A 22,414-nucleotide genomic window follows, 5' to 3' on the forward strand; every position below is an offset into this window, starting at 1 on the left:
ATATATATATATGTGTGTATATATATGTATATATATATATATACATATATATGAAACTAGAAATGGAAAACTATAAGCCACTATGCAGTATATTCTGGATGGGAAATCACATTTTGTATGCTGTGATGATGCTTAGGGAATGAATGTAAATTAATTTAAAAAAAATGTTTCAGAAAATAAATAAATAAAATACTAAATTTATCATCTTTCTCCTAACTTAGAATATATCCTACAGTTGTAGCAAAAATAATTTCTTACAAAACAACAATACCGTCAGTCATAGAACCAGAGTCAGAGGATATTTCAGATTTGGATTTTGTGGTTCAGATGAGCAAACTGAGATCCAGAGAGGATAACTAACTTGCCTGAAACTGCACAGCCATTCAGCAGATATTTATTAGGAGTTTACTATGTGCAAAGTACTATGGTGGGCACCAGAGGAGAATTTTTCACAGCGAGTCTACACTCTGAAGGAGTGTGCAACTTATTAATGAGGATAGAACAAATGCACAAAGAAATAATGACACAAGACAAAGAGCCTAAGAGAGCACAAAGTGACGTGGTTCGATAGTAAGAAAAGGAATTGTACAAAGCAGTTTTTCCCTTGAGGAGAGGGCCAGCCATCCCCCTTCCGCAGTGTTTCTGCAGCACTGTTGCTGTCACTCCCAGTGATATTTACCACACAGTGCTTGTTCACCGTCCTGCTGCAGCACTGGGTAGCACCCATCTCACACAGTGGGTTTATGTGTCCCTAGAGCTTAGTCAGGCAAACAGAGGTCAGTAAATACTAACTAAATGAGCAAATGAGTGAGTAAATGAGTGAATGACTGAATGAAGACCAGAAAGCAGTGTTCAACTGTTGTTTGTAATTTCATGATTAGCTTAATGAGTCTAAGAGCCCACCTAGGGTAGAGGAAAGCTGAGCAGAGAGGAAAAGATGGAGATGCTTTCCTGTCTTTTCCCTAAGGTCTCATCATTGCATTCTGTAAATGGTTGGGAATTTAAATTAAAAAAATTACATCCTCATTTAAAAAAAAAAAAAAGCCAAAATACACTAAATCTGGAATAAACACAAAAGTTTTCATTATGCTTCTCCCTCTGTCCCACTCCTTTCTTACTTTTGCAAGAAACAACTTAGCACCAAAGAATGGCCACTTCCTGGCTACTGTCAAATAAATGCGCACACAATCAGCAGCACTGTGTCCCCTGAGGGCCATCCATCTGGTGGACAGTCGCTGGCAAAGCTGCCTAAAAAGAGAACAAAAACAAAAACACAAAAGCAAAAAACAAACAGTGTATCATCCTCCTAAGACAAAGAAGCCTGGGCCCACATTAGGCACAGGTGTGGTGTCTGAGAATAACCTGGGTAAAGCTGTTAAGTTAGTGACTTTCATCTCATCTCTTTCCTGCCTGTCCTTTTGGAACATTCCTTTCACCAAATTCTCATGCTATCAGTGCTCTCAATATAACCTCGCTACTCCTACCAAGATTTGAAAAATCTGAATAGCTAACACCAAACTTTAGTGTAAATTAGTTTAAAAGGCAATTTCTCATGGAAATACAGTATTTTCATTTTTTAAATAAAAAATACAAGAAGTAGAGCCCCAAGATGAATCTTTAATAGTAGACTTTTAGGTACTACCATTCCTGCCTTGGGGAGATGCTGAATGCTGGAAGGAACTTTGCAAATCAAATCACAAATATAACTGCTTGTTCTACACAGACAAAAGACTAACCTTAAATGTTTGTTTTGTAAAATTTATGACAACTTGGATTTACCTGTACTTTTAATCTACTCAGCTTTTCTTTATCTGCTCTCTCAAATCAAAACTCTCTAATAGTTGAGTTTAATTAAAAATTTATATTAAAATGTCTTGTGTGAGAAGATAATTTAGGGGCCAGCAGGTGATGTAGTGGTTAAGACGCTGGCCTCTCATGTGACCAACTGCAGTTTGAGTCCTGGTAGCTGGAAACTCAGGTCAGGTGCATGTACATGTGTGCCCAAAATCCTGAGAGGAGAATGGAGGAGAAAGGACTGTGGCATGGCCATCCTCCTGGGGGGTGATTTTTTACTTTCTATCTCTTTGTCTCTCCAGTGAGTGCACACACCCTACAGTAAAAATGAATGAAGAAGATATTTTAATTTTATTTCCATTTTATAGTGCAATGTCTTATGAGATAAAAAGTTTTTGGTAAATACTTCATAACACTAAACATATTGTTGGCCAACTTTTACTTATTACCAATATTCACCTACATAAGAATGAATAAGATCAAATGCAAAGTAGATCTAAACTAAGGTACATTTTTTCACTAAAAAAAATAAGTTAGTCCACAGGTATATAAACTTCAAATATTATGTTGCACATGATAAATATATACAGTTTTTACTGTCCAATTTTTAAAAATTAAAAAAAATTAAATACAGATTCTAAAGCTCTGGGCACATCTCCCCCAGCACAGATCTCTTTTATTTGCTTGCTTGCTTGCTTATTTAATTATTTATTTTTCTGGGCAAATCTTAAATAGTTTCATGCTCTACTGACTGAGCTAGCTGGGCTGCTTCTGGGCACATCTTAAATACAGATATCTATAAGGTCTTGGGGATCAACCATATTAAAAAAGATATCGAGAAAACTGTCACCATTTTTTTAAGCCTTTAAAATTTAAATAGAAAAGCGTTAACAAAAAACTAATGCAACTCTCCCTTAATGCTAAAGAATTACAAATGTTTCCTTACCGTAACTGTTCATCAGAGCAGCCTTCTCTATATCTTTTTGGGTAAAATTTTTCTATGACTTGTTTTAGAGTCTGATTTGCTTTGTACTGACTGGTAACATGCCCTGCTGGAGTTGAGAAGGGTCTTTCAAAATCTCCAATCTCCACCTAATTGGAAATTCAAAAAAGAGAAAATATAGGATAGTTAAAAGAGTTTAAAAAAAGGAAAATCAGTGTTTTTTCTAAATATACCTTTTTAACATATATAGATACACTTGTCATGATTATGTTATTACAGAATTTATAATTCTTGGGACCAGCAGTTAGCGTAATGGCTATGTCACTGGACTCCCATATAGTCGACCGTGGTTTGAGTCCCGGACCTGGCGGCTTAAACTCACGCCGGGCACGTGTACGTGCATATCCAAGATCCCAAGAGGAGAATGGAGGAGAAGAGATTGCGGCATGGCCATCCCCCTGGGGGGGCGGTGATTTCTAGCTTTCTGTCTCTCTCTCTTTCTCTTTCTGGTGAGAGCATACTCCCTATAGCAAAAACTGCTCCAAAAAAAAAAAAAAAAAGAATTTATAATTCTCCATAAGACTTACTAAATCTAAATTTTATTTAAATTATAATTTTGAAAAAGCTATAATTTAAACATTTCAGTTCTATTTTTACATTAACCTCCCAAGGCTACTATGTCATCATTTAGCAGTATTTGCTAAAGGTCACTATTTTGCAATTGCCAATAATGCAAAATAATTTTTCATTTTTAAGGTACTATTTAATTGTTAATAAGGTAAACTACAAGTTAAAAATAAGAGATAAAGTTCTAAAGCTTATAAGACATCTAAGAAAAAGTATTGGTTGGACTTGTTAAGGGTCTCTACTGAATGTAATGGGAACAAGAACTATTGGATTGTCAGAAAAGTCATGATACATAGAAAAAGCACTTTTCCGACAACCCAACATACCCTCATTACTTTCTCCCTAGGTTGTCTCCATTCATGTCACTGCATTCATTTCTTCAATCTACTAGTCGATTTTTCCTGAGAACAGAGCCTTTTGTTCACCCATATCCTTCAAGCCTATGAATAGGCCACAGAGATGTCACCCTCTACCCACCCTACAAATGCCCACTCACCATCTCTCCATCAACTCACCTAACTATCCATTCACCCACATCCTATGCTGAACGGCCTATTTTATCTTACAAGTCTGTACTAAGTGATATTAGAAAGAAAAAAGCTGACCATAGTTCCTACTCTCAAAGAATTTGCTATCTAATTGAGGAAACTAAGACAAAAAGAAATATTTGTGATAAACTGTGTTCAGTGCCTTGCCCAGGGTATAGAAGAGGGTTCAAAGATGAAGGCAGGATATGGGACATTCAGGTAAGTGTCTTACTGAACATTTACATCATTACCTATACCATCATCAGTACTACCTCAACAAGCAGATGGAGAGTTCCATTGAGGCTGGATTGGTCTTACAGAAAGTCCAGGTGAAATCCCTTCTTCTGTATTTCTCCATCTGGTTGGAATTGTGGATACCCATACACATATGCTTGGTGTATTTTTCTTTCTTTTTTTGGAGAGGTTTTTGCTATAGGGCACGTGTGCTCGCCAGAAAGACAGAGAGAGACAGAGAGATAGAAAGCGAGAAATCACTCCCCAGAGGGGATGGCCATGCCACAATCCCTTCTCCTCCATTCTCCTCTCGGGATCTTGGGCACGCATGCACACGTGCCCAGTGTGAGTTTAAGCCACCAGGCCTGGGACTTGAACCACGGTTGACTACATAGCCATTACGCTAACTGCTGGTCCCCACTTGGTGTATTTTTCAAGCTGCCTTTGCCAGGATTTGAACAACACGATCAGTCATGTGGGATCTGGCTGCTTTAACCACCAAGCCATGGAGCCAGCTGATAGCCTATTCCTATAATCCTCATTTTTCCTTGTTTTGATTGATCCCCATCTACTTTATAGCCAAGTATCCTTTCTAATTTCCTCATTCCAAATAAAAGCTGTCCACCAATTCTTCTAACATATCGAAATCCTTCCCTCAGAGCAAGCTACACCTTGTCCCACGTATCCTCAGGTAGCACTGAGTATTGCTCCCTGTGACACATGAGACCTGGGACATCTAAAACAGTTAGAAAGTCTGTATCTCCAAAGTACATAATAATTTTTCTTGGAGAAACTTTACTGACAAAATTAGAAGTTATCCTAAGACTAAATTACATTTTAGTAAAAATGAAAGTGATTGTAACAGAGAATCTGACTGTAGAAGGTTAGATTCCTAATCCTGTCACCCAGAAAATATGTGCCCTATTCATCTTTTCTTCAGATTTTCAGTCTCTGTAGAAAGAGAATACCCAGTGTAGTACTAATTCCTTAAAGTTTGTATGATCATAACATTATTTCTTTAGATTTAATTTTATTTATTATTTTTTAAAATTTGCTATAGGGCACGTACACTCAACAGAGAGACAGAAAGAGAGGGAAAGCGAGAAGGCAGGCTACCAGGTCTAGGACTTAAACTGCAGTCGGCCATGTGGAAGTTCTGTGCCCTAACCACCATGCCACCTACTGGCCCCTGAATGGTCATAATATTCTTTTTTTTTTTTTTTAGAGGACTTTAGCTATAGGGTGCGTGCACTCGCCAGACAGAGAGAGAGAGAGAGACAGAGAGACAGAAAGCGAGAAATCACTCCCCAGGGGGGATGGCCACACTGCAATCCCTTCTCCTCCATTCTCCTCTCAGGATCTTGGGTATGCACGCACACGTGCCCAGAGTGAATCTAAGCCACCAGGTCTGGGACTCAAACCGTGGTCGACTACATGGGAGTCTAGCGACATAGCCATTATGCTAACTGCTGGTCCCGTCATAAAATTCTTTTTAAAGTAAGAAAATGATCAACTATTTGTTCCACCAAGAACAGTTGAGGAGAATGGACTGTGTAAGACTGTGCTAGACATAGGTATGAAGGGAAAAGTCCTGTCTCTCAGTGGTACAAAGCAGACACATAAATAAATAGTTATAGACCACGGAGGTCAGGACTGCAGTAGAACATTACAAAAACCTCATGAGGGACAATTAACCCACCCAGGAAGGAAGTTGGGTGGTTTCCTGGAATATGTGACACCTATCATGACGATTATAGGCTAAGATGAACTTAAGAGGTAAAGAGAGGAAGGTAGAGACTAGGAAAGTATAAGAGGTAAGAAAAAGTCGTAGGGATCAGCAGGTGGCATAATGGTTACATTACTGGACTCCCACACATTCGATCATGATTTGAGTCCCAGACCCAGTGGCTTAAAACTCATGCTGGGTGAACCTGTGTGTGTGCCCGAAGTCCTAAGAGGAAAATGGAGGAGAAGGAACTGCAGCGTGGCCATCCTATCTGGGGGGGTGATTTCTTGCTTTCTGTCTCTCTGGCAAACGCATATTTCCTATAGCAAAAATCTCTTTTAAAATAAAGTTATAATAATAAAGTGAATCACATGCCAAGTCAGGGGATTATGCACAGAATAACCATTTACACAATTTTTAGGGGACTGTAAAGCTCAATGTAAGAGAATTAAAGGCATGCTGAGGCTGGAGAGGCAGGCAGAGCTGAGATCATGAAAGTCCTTGTATGCAAACAAGGAAATGGCATGGCTAGTCACGGTTTCCTCTCTCTCCCTCCCAGTTACTAGTGCTGCACGGCAAACCTCCATGCACAAGTGACACTGTGCCAGTTTCTAGGTCTGTGGCTTGAGAAATGGCAGCTTCCACTTCTTGTGTCTTTTCTGGAATGTTGCTCTTGCCTCCTACCTGCCATTCTGGGAGGAAGCCCAAGCAGTTGCACAAAGAGAACACACTTAGGTGTCTCAGCAGACAATCCTTGCAAGAGTCTCAACCAACAGTCAGGGTCAGCCACCAAATATATGGACAAATGAGCCTTCAGATGACTCCAGCGCCCTCAAGTCTGCGCCAGCTGATGCCAGGCAAAGTAGAGACAAGCTGCACATCCCTGTCCATACTATTAAGTGACTGAGTTTTGGAGTAATTTGCTTTACAGTAATAGAAAACTGAAAAAGACAAAACAAAACAAAACCCTCTAGCATCTGTGTAAAGGACATATTTGTAGGGGACCAGACCAGAGAAAACCATACTAGTCAGAAGCCTGCTGAGGAGAGCAGATGGGATGTGACGATGGTCTATGAGGTAGACAGCATGGGGAGCCATGAACAGACCAAAAAAATCCGAGAGTTAAAACCTACAGGCCATGGTAAGTGGTGTAAAGGGCAAAAGGGAGGGAATAGTCAGCAATGATCAGATTGGAAGGTTGTAAGGGATTGAGTGGAGGCAGGCGCTATCATAATGTACATACGAATGCAAAGGAAGGAAAAGAAAGATGATTAGGTTCAGTTTTCAATATGTTGAAATGAAGGAGCCCAGGAAAGAGGAATGAACTAGGAGAAAAGATTCAGGAATTATTGGCACAGGTGGTGAGTAAAATAGAGAGAATGAATGTGCTGTCCTGGGCTGGGAGGTAGAGTAAGAAGCCACAGTCTGAAGATCCTGAGGAATCTAAGCCTTTGTCCAGACACTATCACTGGGTTGCTTTAACATTTTCCCTTAATTTCCCTTAAGTATCTATGTGAGAGACAAATATACTTCACTTTTGATTAAGTCACTATTAATTTATGTGTGAGATTGGATGAGTAGGTGTTTATAGAAGATAGAATTTAATTTTTTCTTTTTTCTTGTTCTTTTTCTTTTTCTTTTTTTTTTCTTTTTTCTTTTTTTTTTTTGCTATAGGGTGTGTGCACTTGCCACAGAGAGAGAAAGTGAGAAATCACCTCCCCTCTGGAGATGGCCATGCCAAAATCCCTTCTCATCCGTTCTCTTGGGATTTTGGGCATGCACACACACATGCCTGGGATGTTTTTCAAGCTGCTGGGTCCAAGACTCAAACCACGCAGCCAACCATTTAGGATCCAGCAACTTAACCACCATGCCACCTGCTGGCTCATTAACTTAGTCTTACCTGATCAAACAGATAAAAAGAAAGTGCTCTAGCCTTTTCAAGGACTGGTTCCTATTAGATCACTGAACAACTTCAGCATGGCATCCTCAGCCCCACAGCTCTGCGCTCAAATCCCTTTATGAAATGCAAAACCTAGAGGTATACTTTCAAGATAATTAAGAAACCAGGCTCCTTTCATAGAATACTTTCTCATTCCACATCATTGCTGTTGTCAGCCATTCAGAGTCAAACTGTAATTATAACGCTTGTAATTTTTGAGGTGTTAATCATAGCAAAATGAATTTAAAGAATCACGGAAGGTATATTGTTTTACTACATTGAATTCAGTGTAGAAAGTAGTATTTTATCATTTCAGTATATTACTCTACATAACATGGAAGTTACCTGAGCTAAAAGAGCTGCCATTTCTAATGCCAGATCCTTGTTCAGAGGGAAAAGTCCATTTATTATTTGCTCATTTGTCTGATACATTAGCAACAACTTTTCTCTGTCAGTCTCTCCACGAGCTTGCATTGAGAAATACAGTCTGTAAAAAAGATGAAAATGTTTATTGAATGATATTCTTGCAAAGGAAGAAAGTAAGCAAAATGAAGACAACTGCTTTGGGACTGAGGTTGAGGAACCTTCTAGGTTACTTACTTTGTCGTGAAATACCAAGTCCTTTGGTGTTACTGAGGAAGGACCCAAGATATGAGCAAATGTAAATATGCCCTCTTTTGTAAGGAATGCATGAACCTTTTATTTCAATGGGCTGTATGAATCCAAAACCTTATGATTTTTTCTGAATACCTTAGATACATCAGGGAACAGAAAATGAGGGTTTCAGTTAAAAATCCACCCCAAATCAACATCAAATGGGGTTGTGTATGTGGTTTTCTCTGGGAACCTATAAAAATAATATTTGTACAATTCAATGTGTTTTGGCTTTTTGGCCAAATTATGATAAGCAGCTGTAGGAGCTCAAAACAGTTTACATGTTATTATTACTAGTGAAAACATGGCATGGTGTTGGGACCATGCAGTTAACACAAGCTGAATATGAAAGAACTGCCCCTCATGCCTAGAGCAAGGGCTCCGCTGAGGAGAACTGTTAGCAAGGTCAACAGTTTATGAGTTCTGGACCTCTTTTGTGTTGCTGTATTGGTCTGCACTCAATTTCTCTGCCATGGGCCTTATTGTCGTACCCCGGTACCCCATAAAGGCACCCCCTGCCTTACTATAACTTTTACAATAATCCTGAAGGAATGTGGATCCACTAAGGCGGTGGCTGCGAACGGGAATTACTCCCATTCGATTCACCCCATCCTCTTGGAAAATGTCAATAAAGAATGCTACATTCACTTCTCCTACTGGGGATTACATAGATAATCATTAGGAAGGTTTGGGTTAAAGCTGCTAAATTGGCAAAACAATCTCAGTAGCTGGGAGGGGCTCAGGGACTCACTCATTCATGAGGTGCTGTTACCCCAAAGACCATGAGCCACCTTTAATCTCAGGACAAGGGAAGAATGCCGTTCCCCAAGCCACAGCCATTGTATAGAGCAGCATGTAGAGGGTCCCAAGTACACAATAACCTCTAGGTCAGTCATTAAGCTGCTCACAAGACGACATTCCTTTCCCACGTAGACATTAGACTCACTCTCTTAGCTGTGGATTACCCCAGAGATAACATAGGTATTCCACTTTAGTATATATTAACCTTGTCTTTACTTTACCAGACAGGATTTATTTCTAGGCCCTTGTAACCAGCAATCTGCTACCACGCTAGCCTGAGGCTGAAGTTCTCAAGCTGATCTGGGGCTCAAGTTCTCAAGCTGACCTGGGACTAAAGTTATCAAGCTGGCCTGGGACTGAGGTTATTAAGATTCCTGGGAGCCCTCTCATCCAAAAGACCCTTCCCGGTAATCAAGATCTAAAGAGAGAATGCACCAGACAAATGGACTTCCTCGTTCTAAAAATTATGACGGTTTATACTTTAACAAAACAGACGTCATGTTTTATGATTATTGTTCCTTTTGGAATAAAATCTTTCACTTACTTCCCCTCACCCATCCTACTCCTGTAAAACTCCTTCAATAATAAATACGTATGTCTCCTGGCCATCAGGGCTGGAGTCTTGAGCTGGCTCTGGCTGTAGCTGGCTGAGAACATGCTAAGGGGCATGAGGTCTCAGTCTGATTCCTGATCACCTGTGTCGCCTTCCTGTGTACCCACCCCGGCTGGAGCAGGCTTCCGGCAGCATGGCTTTTATTTGCCTAGGAGATCTTCATCAAATCATCAATTCTATTTATTCCCTTTTTATAATGCGAGATTTGGGGAGCTCTGACTTGAGGCTGCAGGTCAGGCCCAGATGTTGTAATTGCTGTGCTGTGACAGTGTGCATGTTGGGGGCGGGGGAGCAACACCTGGATACACTTGAATACTGTCACAACACAGTGTCTGGAAAAGAGATCTAGATCTGGTTGTTGTTAGGTTGTGTGCACTGTTTGCTCCAGCTGGACTTTCAGACCTTTTCTCCCAATACGCCTGAGGAAGAGGACACACTCCCAACAGTTTCAGTAACTTTCCCAATAATTATTTCAATTTTTTTCATTAGTTTTTTACCACAGGGTGTGTATGCTCACTGGCGAGACAGAGAGAGAGAGAGAGAGAGAGAGAGAGAGAGAGAGAGAGAGAAAGTGAGAAATCACCCTCTGGAGGAATGACCACACCACAGTTCCTTCTCTTACAGTCTCCTTTTGGGACCTGGGGCACACACACACACACATGCCCAGCATGATTTTCAAGCCACTGGGTCTGGGACTCAGACTGATGTTAGCCATGTGGGCATCCAGTACCTTTAATCACTATGCCACCTTCTGGCTCCTCCCAATAATTACTTCAAATAGCAGGGAGGAAGAGGTCAGCAGGTCTGAAACTCTCTGGGGAAGCACAGTAGGTGTACTTCTAAAGTTCTTCCTACCCCATGATTCTGATCATTCTTCTCCTCCAGCCCAGCTTATAAATCAGATCAGTTTGTTATTGTTGTTTGTTTGTAATTTTGCCAGAGGGTGTCTGTGTTCATGGAGAGAGACAGAGAAAGCTCCCCTGACACACACACACACACTCTGGAGGATAGTCATGACTCAATCCCATCTTAATTCTCCCTAATTTTGGGATTTGGGGCATGAATGCATCACAGTGTTTTTCAGACCGCCAGGTCTGGGACTGAACCACACAGTTGGCCATACGGAATCCAGTTGCCTTCACCAGCTGACCCAGCTTTTTCTTGCCGATTTTTTTTTTTTTTTTTTAATGCCAGAGGGTGCATATGCTCCATAGAGAGAGACAGAGAGAGAGGAAGGGAGAGTGAAAGTGATAAAACATCCTTCATGGGGAATAGTCATGCTGCAATCCCTTCTCTATTTCTTCCTCCTTTCAATATTTTGGTCATACATGCATACATATTCACATATTTCTCAACTCTACAGTCAGCCATGTGGGATCCAACTGCCCCCAATCACCCTGTCATAGGCTGGCCGCATGCTTATGCTTTCATACATAGCTTATCTTCTCCACTTGAAGGTAGGAATTACTGTGTTGTCAGAAAAGTCATGAAGCATTTTTGCATAGAAAAACACTCATGACTTCTCCGATGACCTAATAAGTCTTATATTTATCACCACAATCCACCAGGATTTAGTTAAAGATTTTTAAGTGAGAATTGGTAATACGGCTAGAGGAAGAAAAAGAATCAAATGCATAAAAAGCGATAAGCAAAAAGAGCTGAAGTGCATTTCCTATCATTTCTGGCAGGCCAACTAGACCTGAGATGGGAAAATAAAGCACCATTAGTGAATGGGGAAAACAGTCCTGGGCATACATACAGAGACACAGTATGTACGGAACATTGGCTCAAACTCCAAAAGAAACAGCTGGAGAGAATTTAGACAGAAACTAGTCACAAAAATGACCAAGAAGTCAGAAAATGAAATCCCTGGAGCTTGAATAGGAAAGGCATCAAAGGATGTGATCAAAATCTCTTGTAATATGGCTAACTTTCTTTTGCTCCCCAATCCTAGAGGCCGCCCAAAGCAGAGAAAGTGGGCTCCTATGATGGCAAGCAGGGCTTGGATTACACAGGAGAGCTTTTCCCAAATTCTCACCTCCTCCCTGATTCCCCGGAAGCTGAATACTGTTGGGTGGAAACTGCATGTCAAAGTGGATGGTACCATTAGATTGCCTGCAAATTCAGCAGGGCTCTCAGCACAGCTGAGTCATCGTGCTTGCTCTCTGTTGGCCCTACATTCTTCCAGAGCTCATTTCCTACCATGGTCCTTCTCATCCTCTGGTAAACTTACTCAGGCAGCAGCAACCCCTCTCTATTTACCTCCACCTTCACTCCTCAGTTCACCAGGGTCTAAGAATAACACTCTACTAAAACTGCAATTGTGGCCCGTACTCCGCCCCTCCTGTTTTCTTCCTTCTTCTGTAGCTACAACCTCCCATGATTTGCTCGGCCCAGGCAGTGTGTCTCCAGAGCCCATGTTCCTCACCACTCTGCTACACTGTTCCTGGTATTAATAGCATTAGTCACATTGCTAGGATTCCATGCCTGCCTCTCCCTAGAGACTATTAGATTTTATTCACCTTTGAATTCCCAGGGTTTCAAGGAAGGCCTGGTACTCTCAGATTGCATGAATGGTATATGAGAATTGCTAGACACAGGAATTATTTGCCAAAAAAGCCTGATTTAGCCTTGGATAAATGGTGTAACTCTAAAGTTTCAGTTTCCTCATATATGAGATGGATATAATAAATAAGCCTGACCCGTAGGGTTGTTGTTAGGCTTATATGAAATGATGCACATAGAGAGCTCAGCATAGGACCTGGTGTGTGCTACATGTTCAATAACTGATGGTTGTTTTTAAAAATAATTATTCATTTATTAATTTGACCAGAGACAGAGAGAAAAAAAGATTAGAAAGCAAGCTGCCAGGTCTAGGGCTCAAACTGCTGTTGGCCATGTGGGAGTCCAACATCTTAACCATCTCATCACCTGCCAGCCCCAGTGTTGGTTATTATGAATAGTAGCAGTTACATTCTTCTCTAGAGGTCTTTATAATCACAGCAGAGTCTCTTCAATCTGGAACTTTTTTTAGTGTAAATATAGCTAGATGAAATGGGATAAACTAGATGACCTCTTCAGATATTCTTGGCTTAAGAGCCAAGGGACATAGGCTGCTCTTACAGTCAGCCAGAGGTGACAGAGATGGTAATGTTAAACTATGTTCCAGGAAAGAATAACTACAAAGCGCTACTGAAAATAATCTTTAATTCTCAAGGGGAGAGGAAAGGAAGAGTTGCTTCCTTCAGGAAAGGACCCTTGCCAATTTTGTTTTGTTAAAAACATACTTTGACTTTTGTAATTTCAAACACACAATAAGAAATCAAGAAAAACAAGAGGCTTAAATAGGAACAGAATTTAAATGTTAGTTTTCAAATGATCATCTATGAGATTCTAAGCCTAGTAATTAGATCTTTAAACTTTGAATCTAAATAAAACTCTAAATAAAAATTCTATATCTTACTAAATACAAATTTTGAATTTCATGATAAAGAGAACTGATATTTTAGTTCTGTTTCTTATAGTGCTGCCTGGAAGACAAAAAGTCAAGTCCTTGGCTGCGTGACAGGTTCGCGCAGTTCCCTCCTAACCGTGTCACTGGAAATTAGGGCTTGCTGTCTAAGTTATTTGTACATGCATGCAAAGCAAGGCCACATTTAGAAACATAGTACTTTCTCATAGCTGTGGCTATCCAGCCATTTCAGACTTCATTAAAAATTAAGCCTTCCAGCTAAGTTGTTTTTTTCCCTGATGTCAAAGATACTGTCATGAGGTTTTTTTTTCTCTCTTTTTTTTTTCCCCAAACGAGATATTCTTCATCATGGTTTAGCCACAACTCTCTTTGTCCTTCCTGGTGGTGTTTGCTAGACTGATAGCATTGCTCTCATCTGTCTTTCCTACCACTTTAGTACATTTCATCTAAATTTCCTTTTGGTTCCAATCATAGCTATCATAATCAGAATTAGTATATATTAAGCATTCATATGGTGTGGATTATTAGGAATAGTCTTAGACATGGAAGTCATTCCACTTAGTTCCAACAGAACCAAATGAGAGGGCCAGAAGATGGTGTAGTGGTTACAGTGCTGGACTCCCACATGGCTGACCTGGACAGTGGCTTGAAACTCATACAGGTTGCATGTGCATGCATGTCCAAGATCCAGGGAAGAGGATAGAGGACAAAGGATTGTGGTGTGGCCATCCCCCCAGGGGGTGTTTTCTCACTTTCTCTCCCATTGTCTCTGTCTTTCTCTCCCTCTTTCTCTCTCTCCAGAGAGTACATGTGCCCTAAGGCAAAATCCTCTTAAAAAAAAAAATACTGAGAATTCCTGAACCCCTTCTATAGAAAGGTACAAGGCAGGCCAGGTTCAGGAGCTGACTCATGGGCTTCATTCCCAGAGGTGTGGAGGGCACTGCATACGGAAGCCATCTTGAGCTATCCGCCATCTTGGAAACCATTAGGATTCACTTCCTCACTGAGCAAACCGTTTCTCAGAAATCATGTGACCAACTGTTCTCCCTGTAAACGGTTGGGTTTCTAGGCAACGGGAGAGATCCACCCACACCAATGATTGGTTCATGCTGTTCTATCTCATTTGCATTTCAGGCAACCAATCGGTGCTCACCAGCCTGTATATAACTCGCCATTTTTTCTTCAATAAACGGAAGAAGAGGAAGAAGAAGAAGACTCAATCAGCACCTCGTATTGTGTGTGCATGTGTTTGTCCCATCTCTCACTTTCTCCCCCAGGGAACCTGTTCAACTGTACGGGTCAGGACACAGAGGATCTGATTCAGTAGGTCTGAACTGGGGCCTAATAAATGCTCCAACACTAACCAGAACTAAAACAATCATCTGCAATAAACTTGGGAGTGCAGATATCTCTTCGACATACTGATTTAATTTCCTTTGGATGTATAACCAGTCATGGGATTGCTAGGTTCTGTGGTAATTCCATTTAAAATTTTTGAGAAACCACCATACTGTTTTCCATAATGGCTATATTAATTTACATTTCCACCAACGGTGTATGAGAATTTCCTCTCCACATCATCACCAGCATTTGTTATCTGTTCACGTGAACCAAGATAGGGAATCAATTGAAGTGTCGATCAGCAGGTGAATGGATAAAGAAAATATGGTTTATGTGCACAATGGGAAAATATTCTATTATAAAAAGAAATGAAATTCTATTATTGTGGCATCAGAGATGAGTCTGGAGGATATTATGTTAAATGAAACAAGCCAGGCACAGAAAGACAAATATCTCATAATCTCACTCATATGTGGAATCTTAAAGAGTTGATCTCACAGAAGTAGAGAGCAGAATAGTAGCTACGATAGAATAGTTCAGGAAAGGAGGAATGGGGAGAGGCTGGTTAACAGGTACAGCATTACATCCAGTTAGACAGGAAGAATAAGTTCTGGTATCTACAGTAGGATGACTATAGCTGCTTGTAATGTATTATATATTTCAGGATATCTAGAAGAGAAGATTTTGAATGTCATCACCACAAAGAAAGGATAAGTGTGTGATGTGATAGATATGCTAATTATCCTGACTTGATCATTATATAAGCTATATATGCATCAAAACATTATATTCCAGAAATATGTGAAATTATTATATGTCAGTTATATATACTAAACAACAAACAAACAAACAAACAAAAAAAACAGTCAGTGGGAAGGTCAAAGTCTTGCAACCTGCTGTTCTTGCCAGTCACCCCAAAGGGCCACAGATGCATACTGCCATCAATAAAAATCGATTCCTCCAGGAACAGAGCCATTTCCATTTTCTAAGTACTGTTGCTTATCTTGCTAGGAATGTGTATAATCTTTTTTATTTTGGAGAAGTTTTTGCTATAGGGTGTGTGCACTCGCCAGAGAGACAGAGAGACAGAAAGCGAGAAATCGCCCCCTAGGGAGAATGGCCACGCTGCAATCCCTTCTCCTCCATTCTTCTCTCAGGATCTTGGGCACGCATGCACATGCGCCCAGCATGAGTTTAAGCCACCGGGTCCGAGACTCGAACCACAGTTGACTACATGGAAGTCCAGTGACATAGCCATTATGCTAACTGCTGGTCCCCAAATGTGTATAATCTTAAAACCTGAGATACCAAAGCTTAATAGCCACTTTGTTATTCCTCAAACTCTGGCAAATCATCACAGCTCATAAGGACCTTGAATGGAAGTTCCATTGCTTCACAACTACCATTCAAGAGTCTGTTTGAACAGTAAGTGGCCCTTTAGTAGCTGATCATATGAAAAGAATAGTACAAATTATGAATGTAATATAATGAAAACTGTTACTCTCTCAATAAACATGGAAATTTTCTCCCCTAATTTTTCACTGTTACAAAAAAATATTGGGTTGTCAGAAAAGTCATGGCATACTTTTGTATAGAAAAAGAAGATACTGGGACATATTGGAATACTCTATCAACTTATATGGGTATTTCTGTGAGATAAATTATTAGAAAAATACTGAAGTGAATCAAAGACTATTATTTTTTATGTCATATAGTGCATTACTTCTTACATTCCAATTTTTAAAAAAATTTTTTTACAGAGATTTTTGATATAGGGTGCGGGTGCTCACCAGAGACAGAGACAGAGAGAAAGGAAGCAAGAAATCACCTCCCGGGGGTTGGCTGCTCCGCAATTCCTTCTCCTCCTTATGCACATGCACTCGGCATGAGTTTTAAGCTGCCAGGTCTGGGAATCAAACCATGGTCAACTACATGGGAGTCCAGTGACATAACCATTACACTATCTGCTGGTCCTCTTACATTCCAATTTTAAGTCTATGAACATCTTTTGAAAGTAGGACTTTGAAAGAATTCAATACTACACCAATAATTCTTTTGAGCTCTTGGTCTGACATTTAACAAATTCCTTAATTTATAAGGATTACATTCAAATAAAACCAGCAAAAAACCTTATTTTGGTACAGTTAATGTGAGCTGGCTGGTTAACAGTATTTACTAAGTACCACCTTTGACTAATGCATGAAAGAAAAAAATATTTTAAAATAACGAAAAGAAGACAACCTTGTTTTTGGCCCTATGACCCAGCGTATTGAAATGCTGTCTATCGAGGTGCCATGGGCTCCGCTTCCACTAAGGCTCTCTCAATTCTTGAGAAAAGTGCAGCCCAGTCCCCTTACAAGCCTTGCAACAGCCTTTTCCACCCATTCTGATGTTCTCATTCCCAGCTCTTTATGAAAAACACGTAATAATAGTGTTAGAGGTAATTATGAAACTGAAAAATTTACCTTTGTATCAACTACCTGAAGAAAGCAGCTATTCTTTCTATAGTTTTTTTCAAATGTTTGTCCAAATACATATATTTATAAAATGTAATTATTCACCACATTAAGAGACTAGAATAAGGAGTGAAATTCTATGGATTCTATTATTATTTATAGAAAGACACACCTACAAATAAATGTTGTGACTTTCAAGGCTATTCAATAGGAAACTAAATGGTAGGTGCATGACTTGAACATCATTTTAAACTCACATTCTGGCATTTGGGTACAGCATTACACACCTGTTTTTATATGTTAGACGAACAGTTCTTGTACCTTCGCATTTCCCAGGCTGCTGTTCTTTGGAAGCCTGTTCCCATTTAGAAATAATGTCACAAATCTAGAAAAGGAAGTAGAAAACTGAGATATGTATGACTTTTTAAATCAATGTATTTTGAAGACGAGTCCGTCTGTAGGCTGAAAATTTTCAGTGAATGTGATCAAACCAAATGCACTCAAGCTTTTTGCTTCTAGTTTCTATGCAGCTCTGAGTTTAGGACTTAATTATAAACTGCTCTTTGGTCCACTTACCCTTTTGGACACACATTAACTTTGGATTGCGGCTGTGCATTTTTTACTCAGAAAGGAATCTTAATGCATGACTGCATGAGACTAGAAACAAGGAGATTCCAGGGATTTTTTCATCATCTGGTCACTGAGAAAGCAACTTTTCCACCTTCTGAGTTTATAAAGATTGGAACAACTAAAGTTACACCAAAGGAATCTGAAATACAATATGAGGAAATGGTCTAGACCAAGTAGTAGCTGTTTGACACTGGGTAAATAATTTCCCTCTCTAGGATTCAGTTTGTTCATTCGAGTGGATTTTTCCCTAAGGTTTCTTGTGTTTTTGTTTTGTTTTGTTTTTGTTTCCTATAGGGTGTGTGCACTTGTAGGAGAGAGACAGAGAAAGAGAGAAAAGGAGGAAGGGAAAGTGAAAAAGCACCCCTAAGATGGAACGGCCAAATCACAATCCCTTCTCCTCTTGGGATTTTGGGCACACACACACATACATGTGGTGTGTTTTTTCAAGACTGCAGGTCCAGGATTTGAACTGTACTGTTGGCCATGTGGAAACCAGCCACCTTAACCATCACACCACCAGCTGGCCCTCTTGTGTTTTTATAATTCTGTATTTCTAATTGTTGACATTACTAAATAGATTTATTTTACATTTTACTATGACCTGGGAAATATTATTTCAGAATCTCTTCATTTTTACAGGTTCGTTTTCTACTCATCAGTCAAAGTCCAATTCAAGATTTCCCTAGTTCCCAATGTTAAACTTAATCTCTCCCGATGTGCAAAGTTCATAGCACTCGTAAAATATTTATCACTTTCAACCTTGGTGTAAGGTTATCAGTGTGTAAGGCTGCTCTTCCCTAAGCAGATCTTAAGCTCACTATGAAACTATTTCTGGTCCTACCTGTATTCCCCACAGGGTCCAGCCTCGCCCCTGGGACACAGTAAATTGTTCAATAAATACTGCTGAATGAATAGGGAGAGGAAAAAAAGGAAAGCCATTTTATAAGAATTCTATGACTTCAACAATGTCCTATTATTTCTTCTTTTTTTTAATTGCAAAGATAAATTTCTGAAAACCCCTGACCTAAACTTCTTTCAAAGAGTAACGACCAGCTTCTTGGCTGTTTTCTAGGTTTGGCTCCTTAGAAGGACTTGGATTCACCTTGATGTTTCCTTGAAGACAGTGCTCCACATCCCTGCCAGAAGGATCGTCTGTGAACAATGCAAATCCAGACTGGGCTGGTTTCCTCATTCCTGTATCCTGGTTCAAAGTATTCAAAAATTCTTCCACTGTGGTAGATGCATCAAACCCAACTACCTGGACAGAAATAACAAAGTGGTTCGCTTAATGGAAAGTATATACATTTCAGATTGCGATTTCAGCAGAGAAACAGGGCACGCTTGATGTATGATGAATGATAACGTATTTCTCCAGGTTCTTTAACTTTTTTTTCTAAAATTATCCTGGAAAAAAAACTAATAAGATTATCTCGGTAGTCAGGTTATTGTAAGAGTTTAGAAATCTCAGTTTTAGTCAACTGATATGAATTCAAAATAGATCATTTGAGAGTTGTAAACACTGTGGAGAGAGATTATGCTTACCATTAAAAGGAAAATATAGTACAATATGCAACCTTTAAGCAAGTGAAAGAAAATAAACAAGAAATGCATTTAAATAAATGAATGCTTTTATGTATTGAATGTTTGTTTCTTTAATAGGCAGTTAAGTATCTGAATTCTGTGATAAAAGGCGAATGGCTACAAAGACTAATTGTTAGCTTTGGAACATGTTTGCTTCAGTCAATAAGCAAGCATCTAGATCTGAGAGTTGGGAGGGCCTGGGGCAGTTTTCCCAGATAATTCCTGAGATAAAGAGATTTTTGAAAGAGGCTAAAATTGTACACTCCATGTCAGTAATTATTTTCTCACCTAGCAGGTGCACTGACAGTGAAAATTCTCAACCAAAGCAGTTTGGGCTTTCTCCATCAGAATTACCATGGCAGCCCAGCATAGACGGCACAGTCCCTAGTTTGCTGGACTGTGTTGTTGGAGGCCACATTGCCTACCACAGGTTTGGATCCCTAAGTTGGCCTGAAAACATGCCAGGCATGTGTGTTGGCACCCAAGATCCTAAGGAGCTGGAAGGTTGGGAAGACTGTGGCATGATGAGACCCTGCTCAGTGTTCTCTCTCTCTTTGGTGTGCATGCATGTGCACTCTCTAACTAAATAACAACAAGAAGAAAACCCAAATTATTATGGCAGTGAAATGTATCTCTTAGTTGGTTCAATAGGGATTTTAATGTGAATCCTTTTTAGCAAAAACTGTTTCAAAACTCACCTGTTTTGATAGAAGATGGCACATATGTGCATGTTTATCACTGCTAGCTGCTGACGAAGTAGGCTGATAGACTCACTTCCCTGTTCCACAGAGGTTATGTCAATACATAGGATTCTCATCTAGGCCTGTTTCAGCGTAAACAGATTAACCTACCTGATATATTCCATTCATAAAGTGCACTGGTATACTGAAGGGCAGAGAATGATGATAGGGGTTTCGAAGAAGTGTTGAAAGGATTTCCATTCTCGAGGGTCTGGCTTCTCGATCTCCATTTTGTTGTGTTCTTTCCACACATCGCTGGCAGTAAATGGCATATTTTCCAAATTCTGTCCTAGAATACAAAGTATAAAATAACATCTAAGAATAAATTGAAGACAATCTAATATATGCGACCATTAAGACTTCCCTTTCTGGACATTATTACATGTACTATGCCAACTTTGACAGTTATTTCCCTTTTTACATGATAATATTAAACTGCTCTAATGTTTCTTAAATTCTAATTTCTTTACTTTTGCAAATGACTGACTCAAATATCCCAGAAAGCATTATTCATCTTTATTGTAGTATAGTCACAAACTGAATTTACAATTCCCAGCTATTATATATTCTATACGTACCAACTGTATTAATAAAAAAATTCATTAAAAATAACAAGAAAATTTAAAAAAGTGATACAGCAGAGTTCTTGGGGCCAGAAGGTGGTGTAGTGGTTAGGGTGCTGGACTCCCACGTGGTCAACAGTGGTTCAAGCCCTGGACCCAGTGGCTTGAAACTCATGCTGGGTGTATGTGCATGCATGCCCCAAATCCCAAGAGAAGAATGAAGAAGGGATTGTGTCATGGCCATTCCCCTTAGAGAGTGATTTCTCACTTTCTGTTTCTCTGTCTCTCTCCATCTCTCTGGTAAGAACACATGCTCTACAGCAAAAATCTCTCTCTCAAAAAAAAAAAAAAAAAAGATACAGCAATGTTTTCCTGAAGAATATGGAGAATTAATGCTTGACTGCCAAACAAGGTAAGAAAATGTCTTCAAACAAAAATAAGAAATAATTTTTTTTACCCTATAATATAAGCACCTGTTTTAAAAAAGTTAAACATTAAATAAAACCTCTACGGTAAATGGATATAAAAGTTTGATAGCGATCTTATTTGCCCTCATTTGTTATGTTCAGTTTCTACTCTATTTATAAAAGCAGATTGGTAATAATATAAAAATAAATATATTTGCATCAAGTGCCTTCTAAGCAGACCCTGAAATGTTACTCTTTGTCTGGGGGCTCTTCAGTGACTGCAACTAAAACCACATGACCTTAGTCACAGAGTCCCCCAAACGTATTATGAACTGTGGGTTATTTTTCTATTGATTCCAAGCTGTTTTCTGTATCTCTGTGTTTATTTCTTTTAGTCCAGAGTTTTATTAAACAACCTAACATGGTTTTTTGTTTGTTTGTTTGTTTGTTTGTTTAATAAAAAATGATACTGGGTAAGCCTTGGCTGAGTGTCCTGGGTCCTACTGCAACAAAGTCATTCTGAAAGTTAAATTTTAAATTTCTTTTTCAGGGGAATAAAAATTATGAAGTAATTCAAATACATTCATACAATTAAAAAAAAAGTGAACACAACACAGGAAGTTCTTCACATAAAATAATTAACTGTGAAGTGAACACTACAGGGGAAGTTCTTCACATAAAATAATTAACTGTGGGGGGGAAATAGTAAAGTGAAAATACTAAGGAAACAAAATAATTGCTTCTATTGAATGAACATCCATTAATGCTAAGTCATTCCTACTTGAAATGGAGGTAGACTTTTCACTTAAAAATATTCCTTGTTAGCTTTTCAAGTTTTTGCTGCAATCTCCCATAAGAGATTTAACATAACAAAGGGAATATTTTCTTTTAAAAATATTTATTTATTTTTATTTGTTGTTATTATGATCATTTTTAAATTTGAAGAGAGGAGAGTGAAAAAGTGAGAGAGTAAGCCACCAGATCAGAGACTTGAACCGTGGTTAACCATGTGAGAGTCCAGCACCTTCACCACCACGCCACCTGCCAGCCCCAACAAAGGGAATATTTTCTAAGCTGCACACAAATGATAACCAAAGGCTTATCTATACCAATATTTGTTTCACGCATTCTGAAAATATATCTGGCAGGTTATTAAATACTTAAGATTTATTGTAGATTTTCAGAGGCCACCTGAAATGGTTCAGCTGCCTAGTTTTCTGCACACCTGGAATCTGCATTCCTCTGTAGGTGGAGCCTGAGGAGCCACAGGAAAGGATGATGGGGAAGGAAGAGCCCGACACACAGAGCCAAGAGCTGCCAGCCCTAGACAAAGAAGCAGCAGAGGTTAGATACCACACGTCAA

The 22,414-nt window shown here is 39.4% G+C and overlaps 1 protein-coding gene across 3 annotated transcripts in view; it reads right to left on the minus strand.

The window, feature by feature from the left end:
- Positions 1–22,414, minus strand: part of PLEKHH2 (pleckstrin homology, MyTH4 and FERM domain containing H2) — a 101,761-nt gene that overhangs the window by 12,269 nt on the left and 67,078 nt on the right. For 2 of the 3 annotated variants that reach the window (XM_006159910.3, XM_006159908.3), the window contains 7 exons: positions 22,277–22,374; positions 20,193–20,370; positions 18,863–19,018; positions 17,418–17,515; positions 8,139–8,280; positions 2,741–2,886; positions 1,119–1,248 (listed from right to left, as the gene is read on the minus strand). In XM_006159910.3, coding sequence (XP_006159972.1) covers positions 1,119–1,248; positions 2,741–2,886; positions 8,139–8,280; positions 17,418–17,515; positions 18,863–19,018; positions 20,193–20,370; positions 22,277–22,374 — 948 coding nt within the window. Of the gene's footprint in view, positions 1–1,118; positions 1,249–2,740; positions 2,887–8,138; positions 8,281–17,417; positions 17,516–18,862; positions 19,019–20,192; positions 20,371–22,276; positions 22,375–22,414 lie in introns of those variants that run through there. The other variant, XR_003551295.1, reaches the window with a different exon arrangement.

Source organism: Tupaia chinensis, unplaced genomic scaffold (genome assembly GCF_000334495.1).
Source record: "Tupaia chinensis unplaced genomic scaffold, TupChi_1.0 Scaffold000661_1, whole genome shotgun sequence".
Lineage (NCBI taxonomy): Eukaryota > Metazoa > Chordata > Mammalia > Scandentia > Tupaiidae > Tupaia > Tupaia belangeri.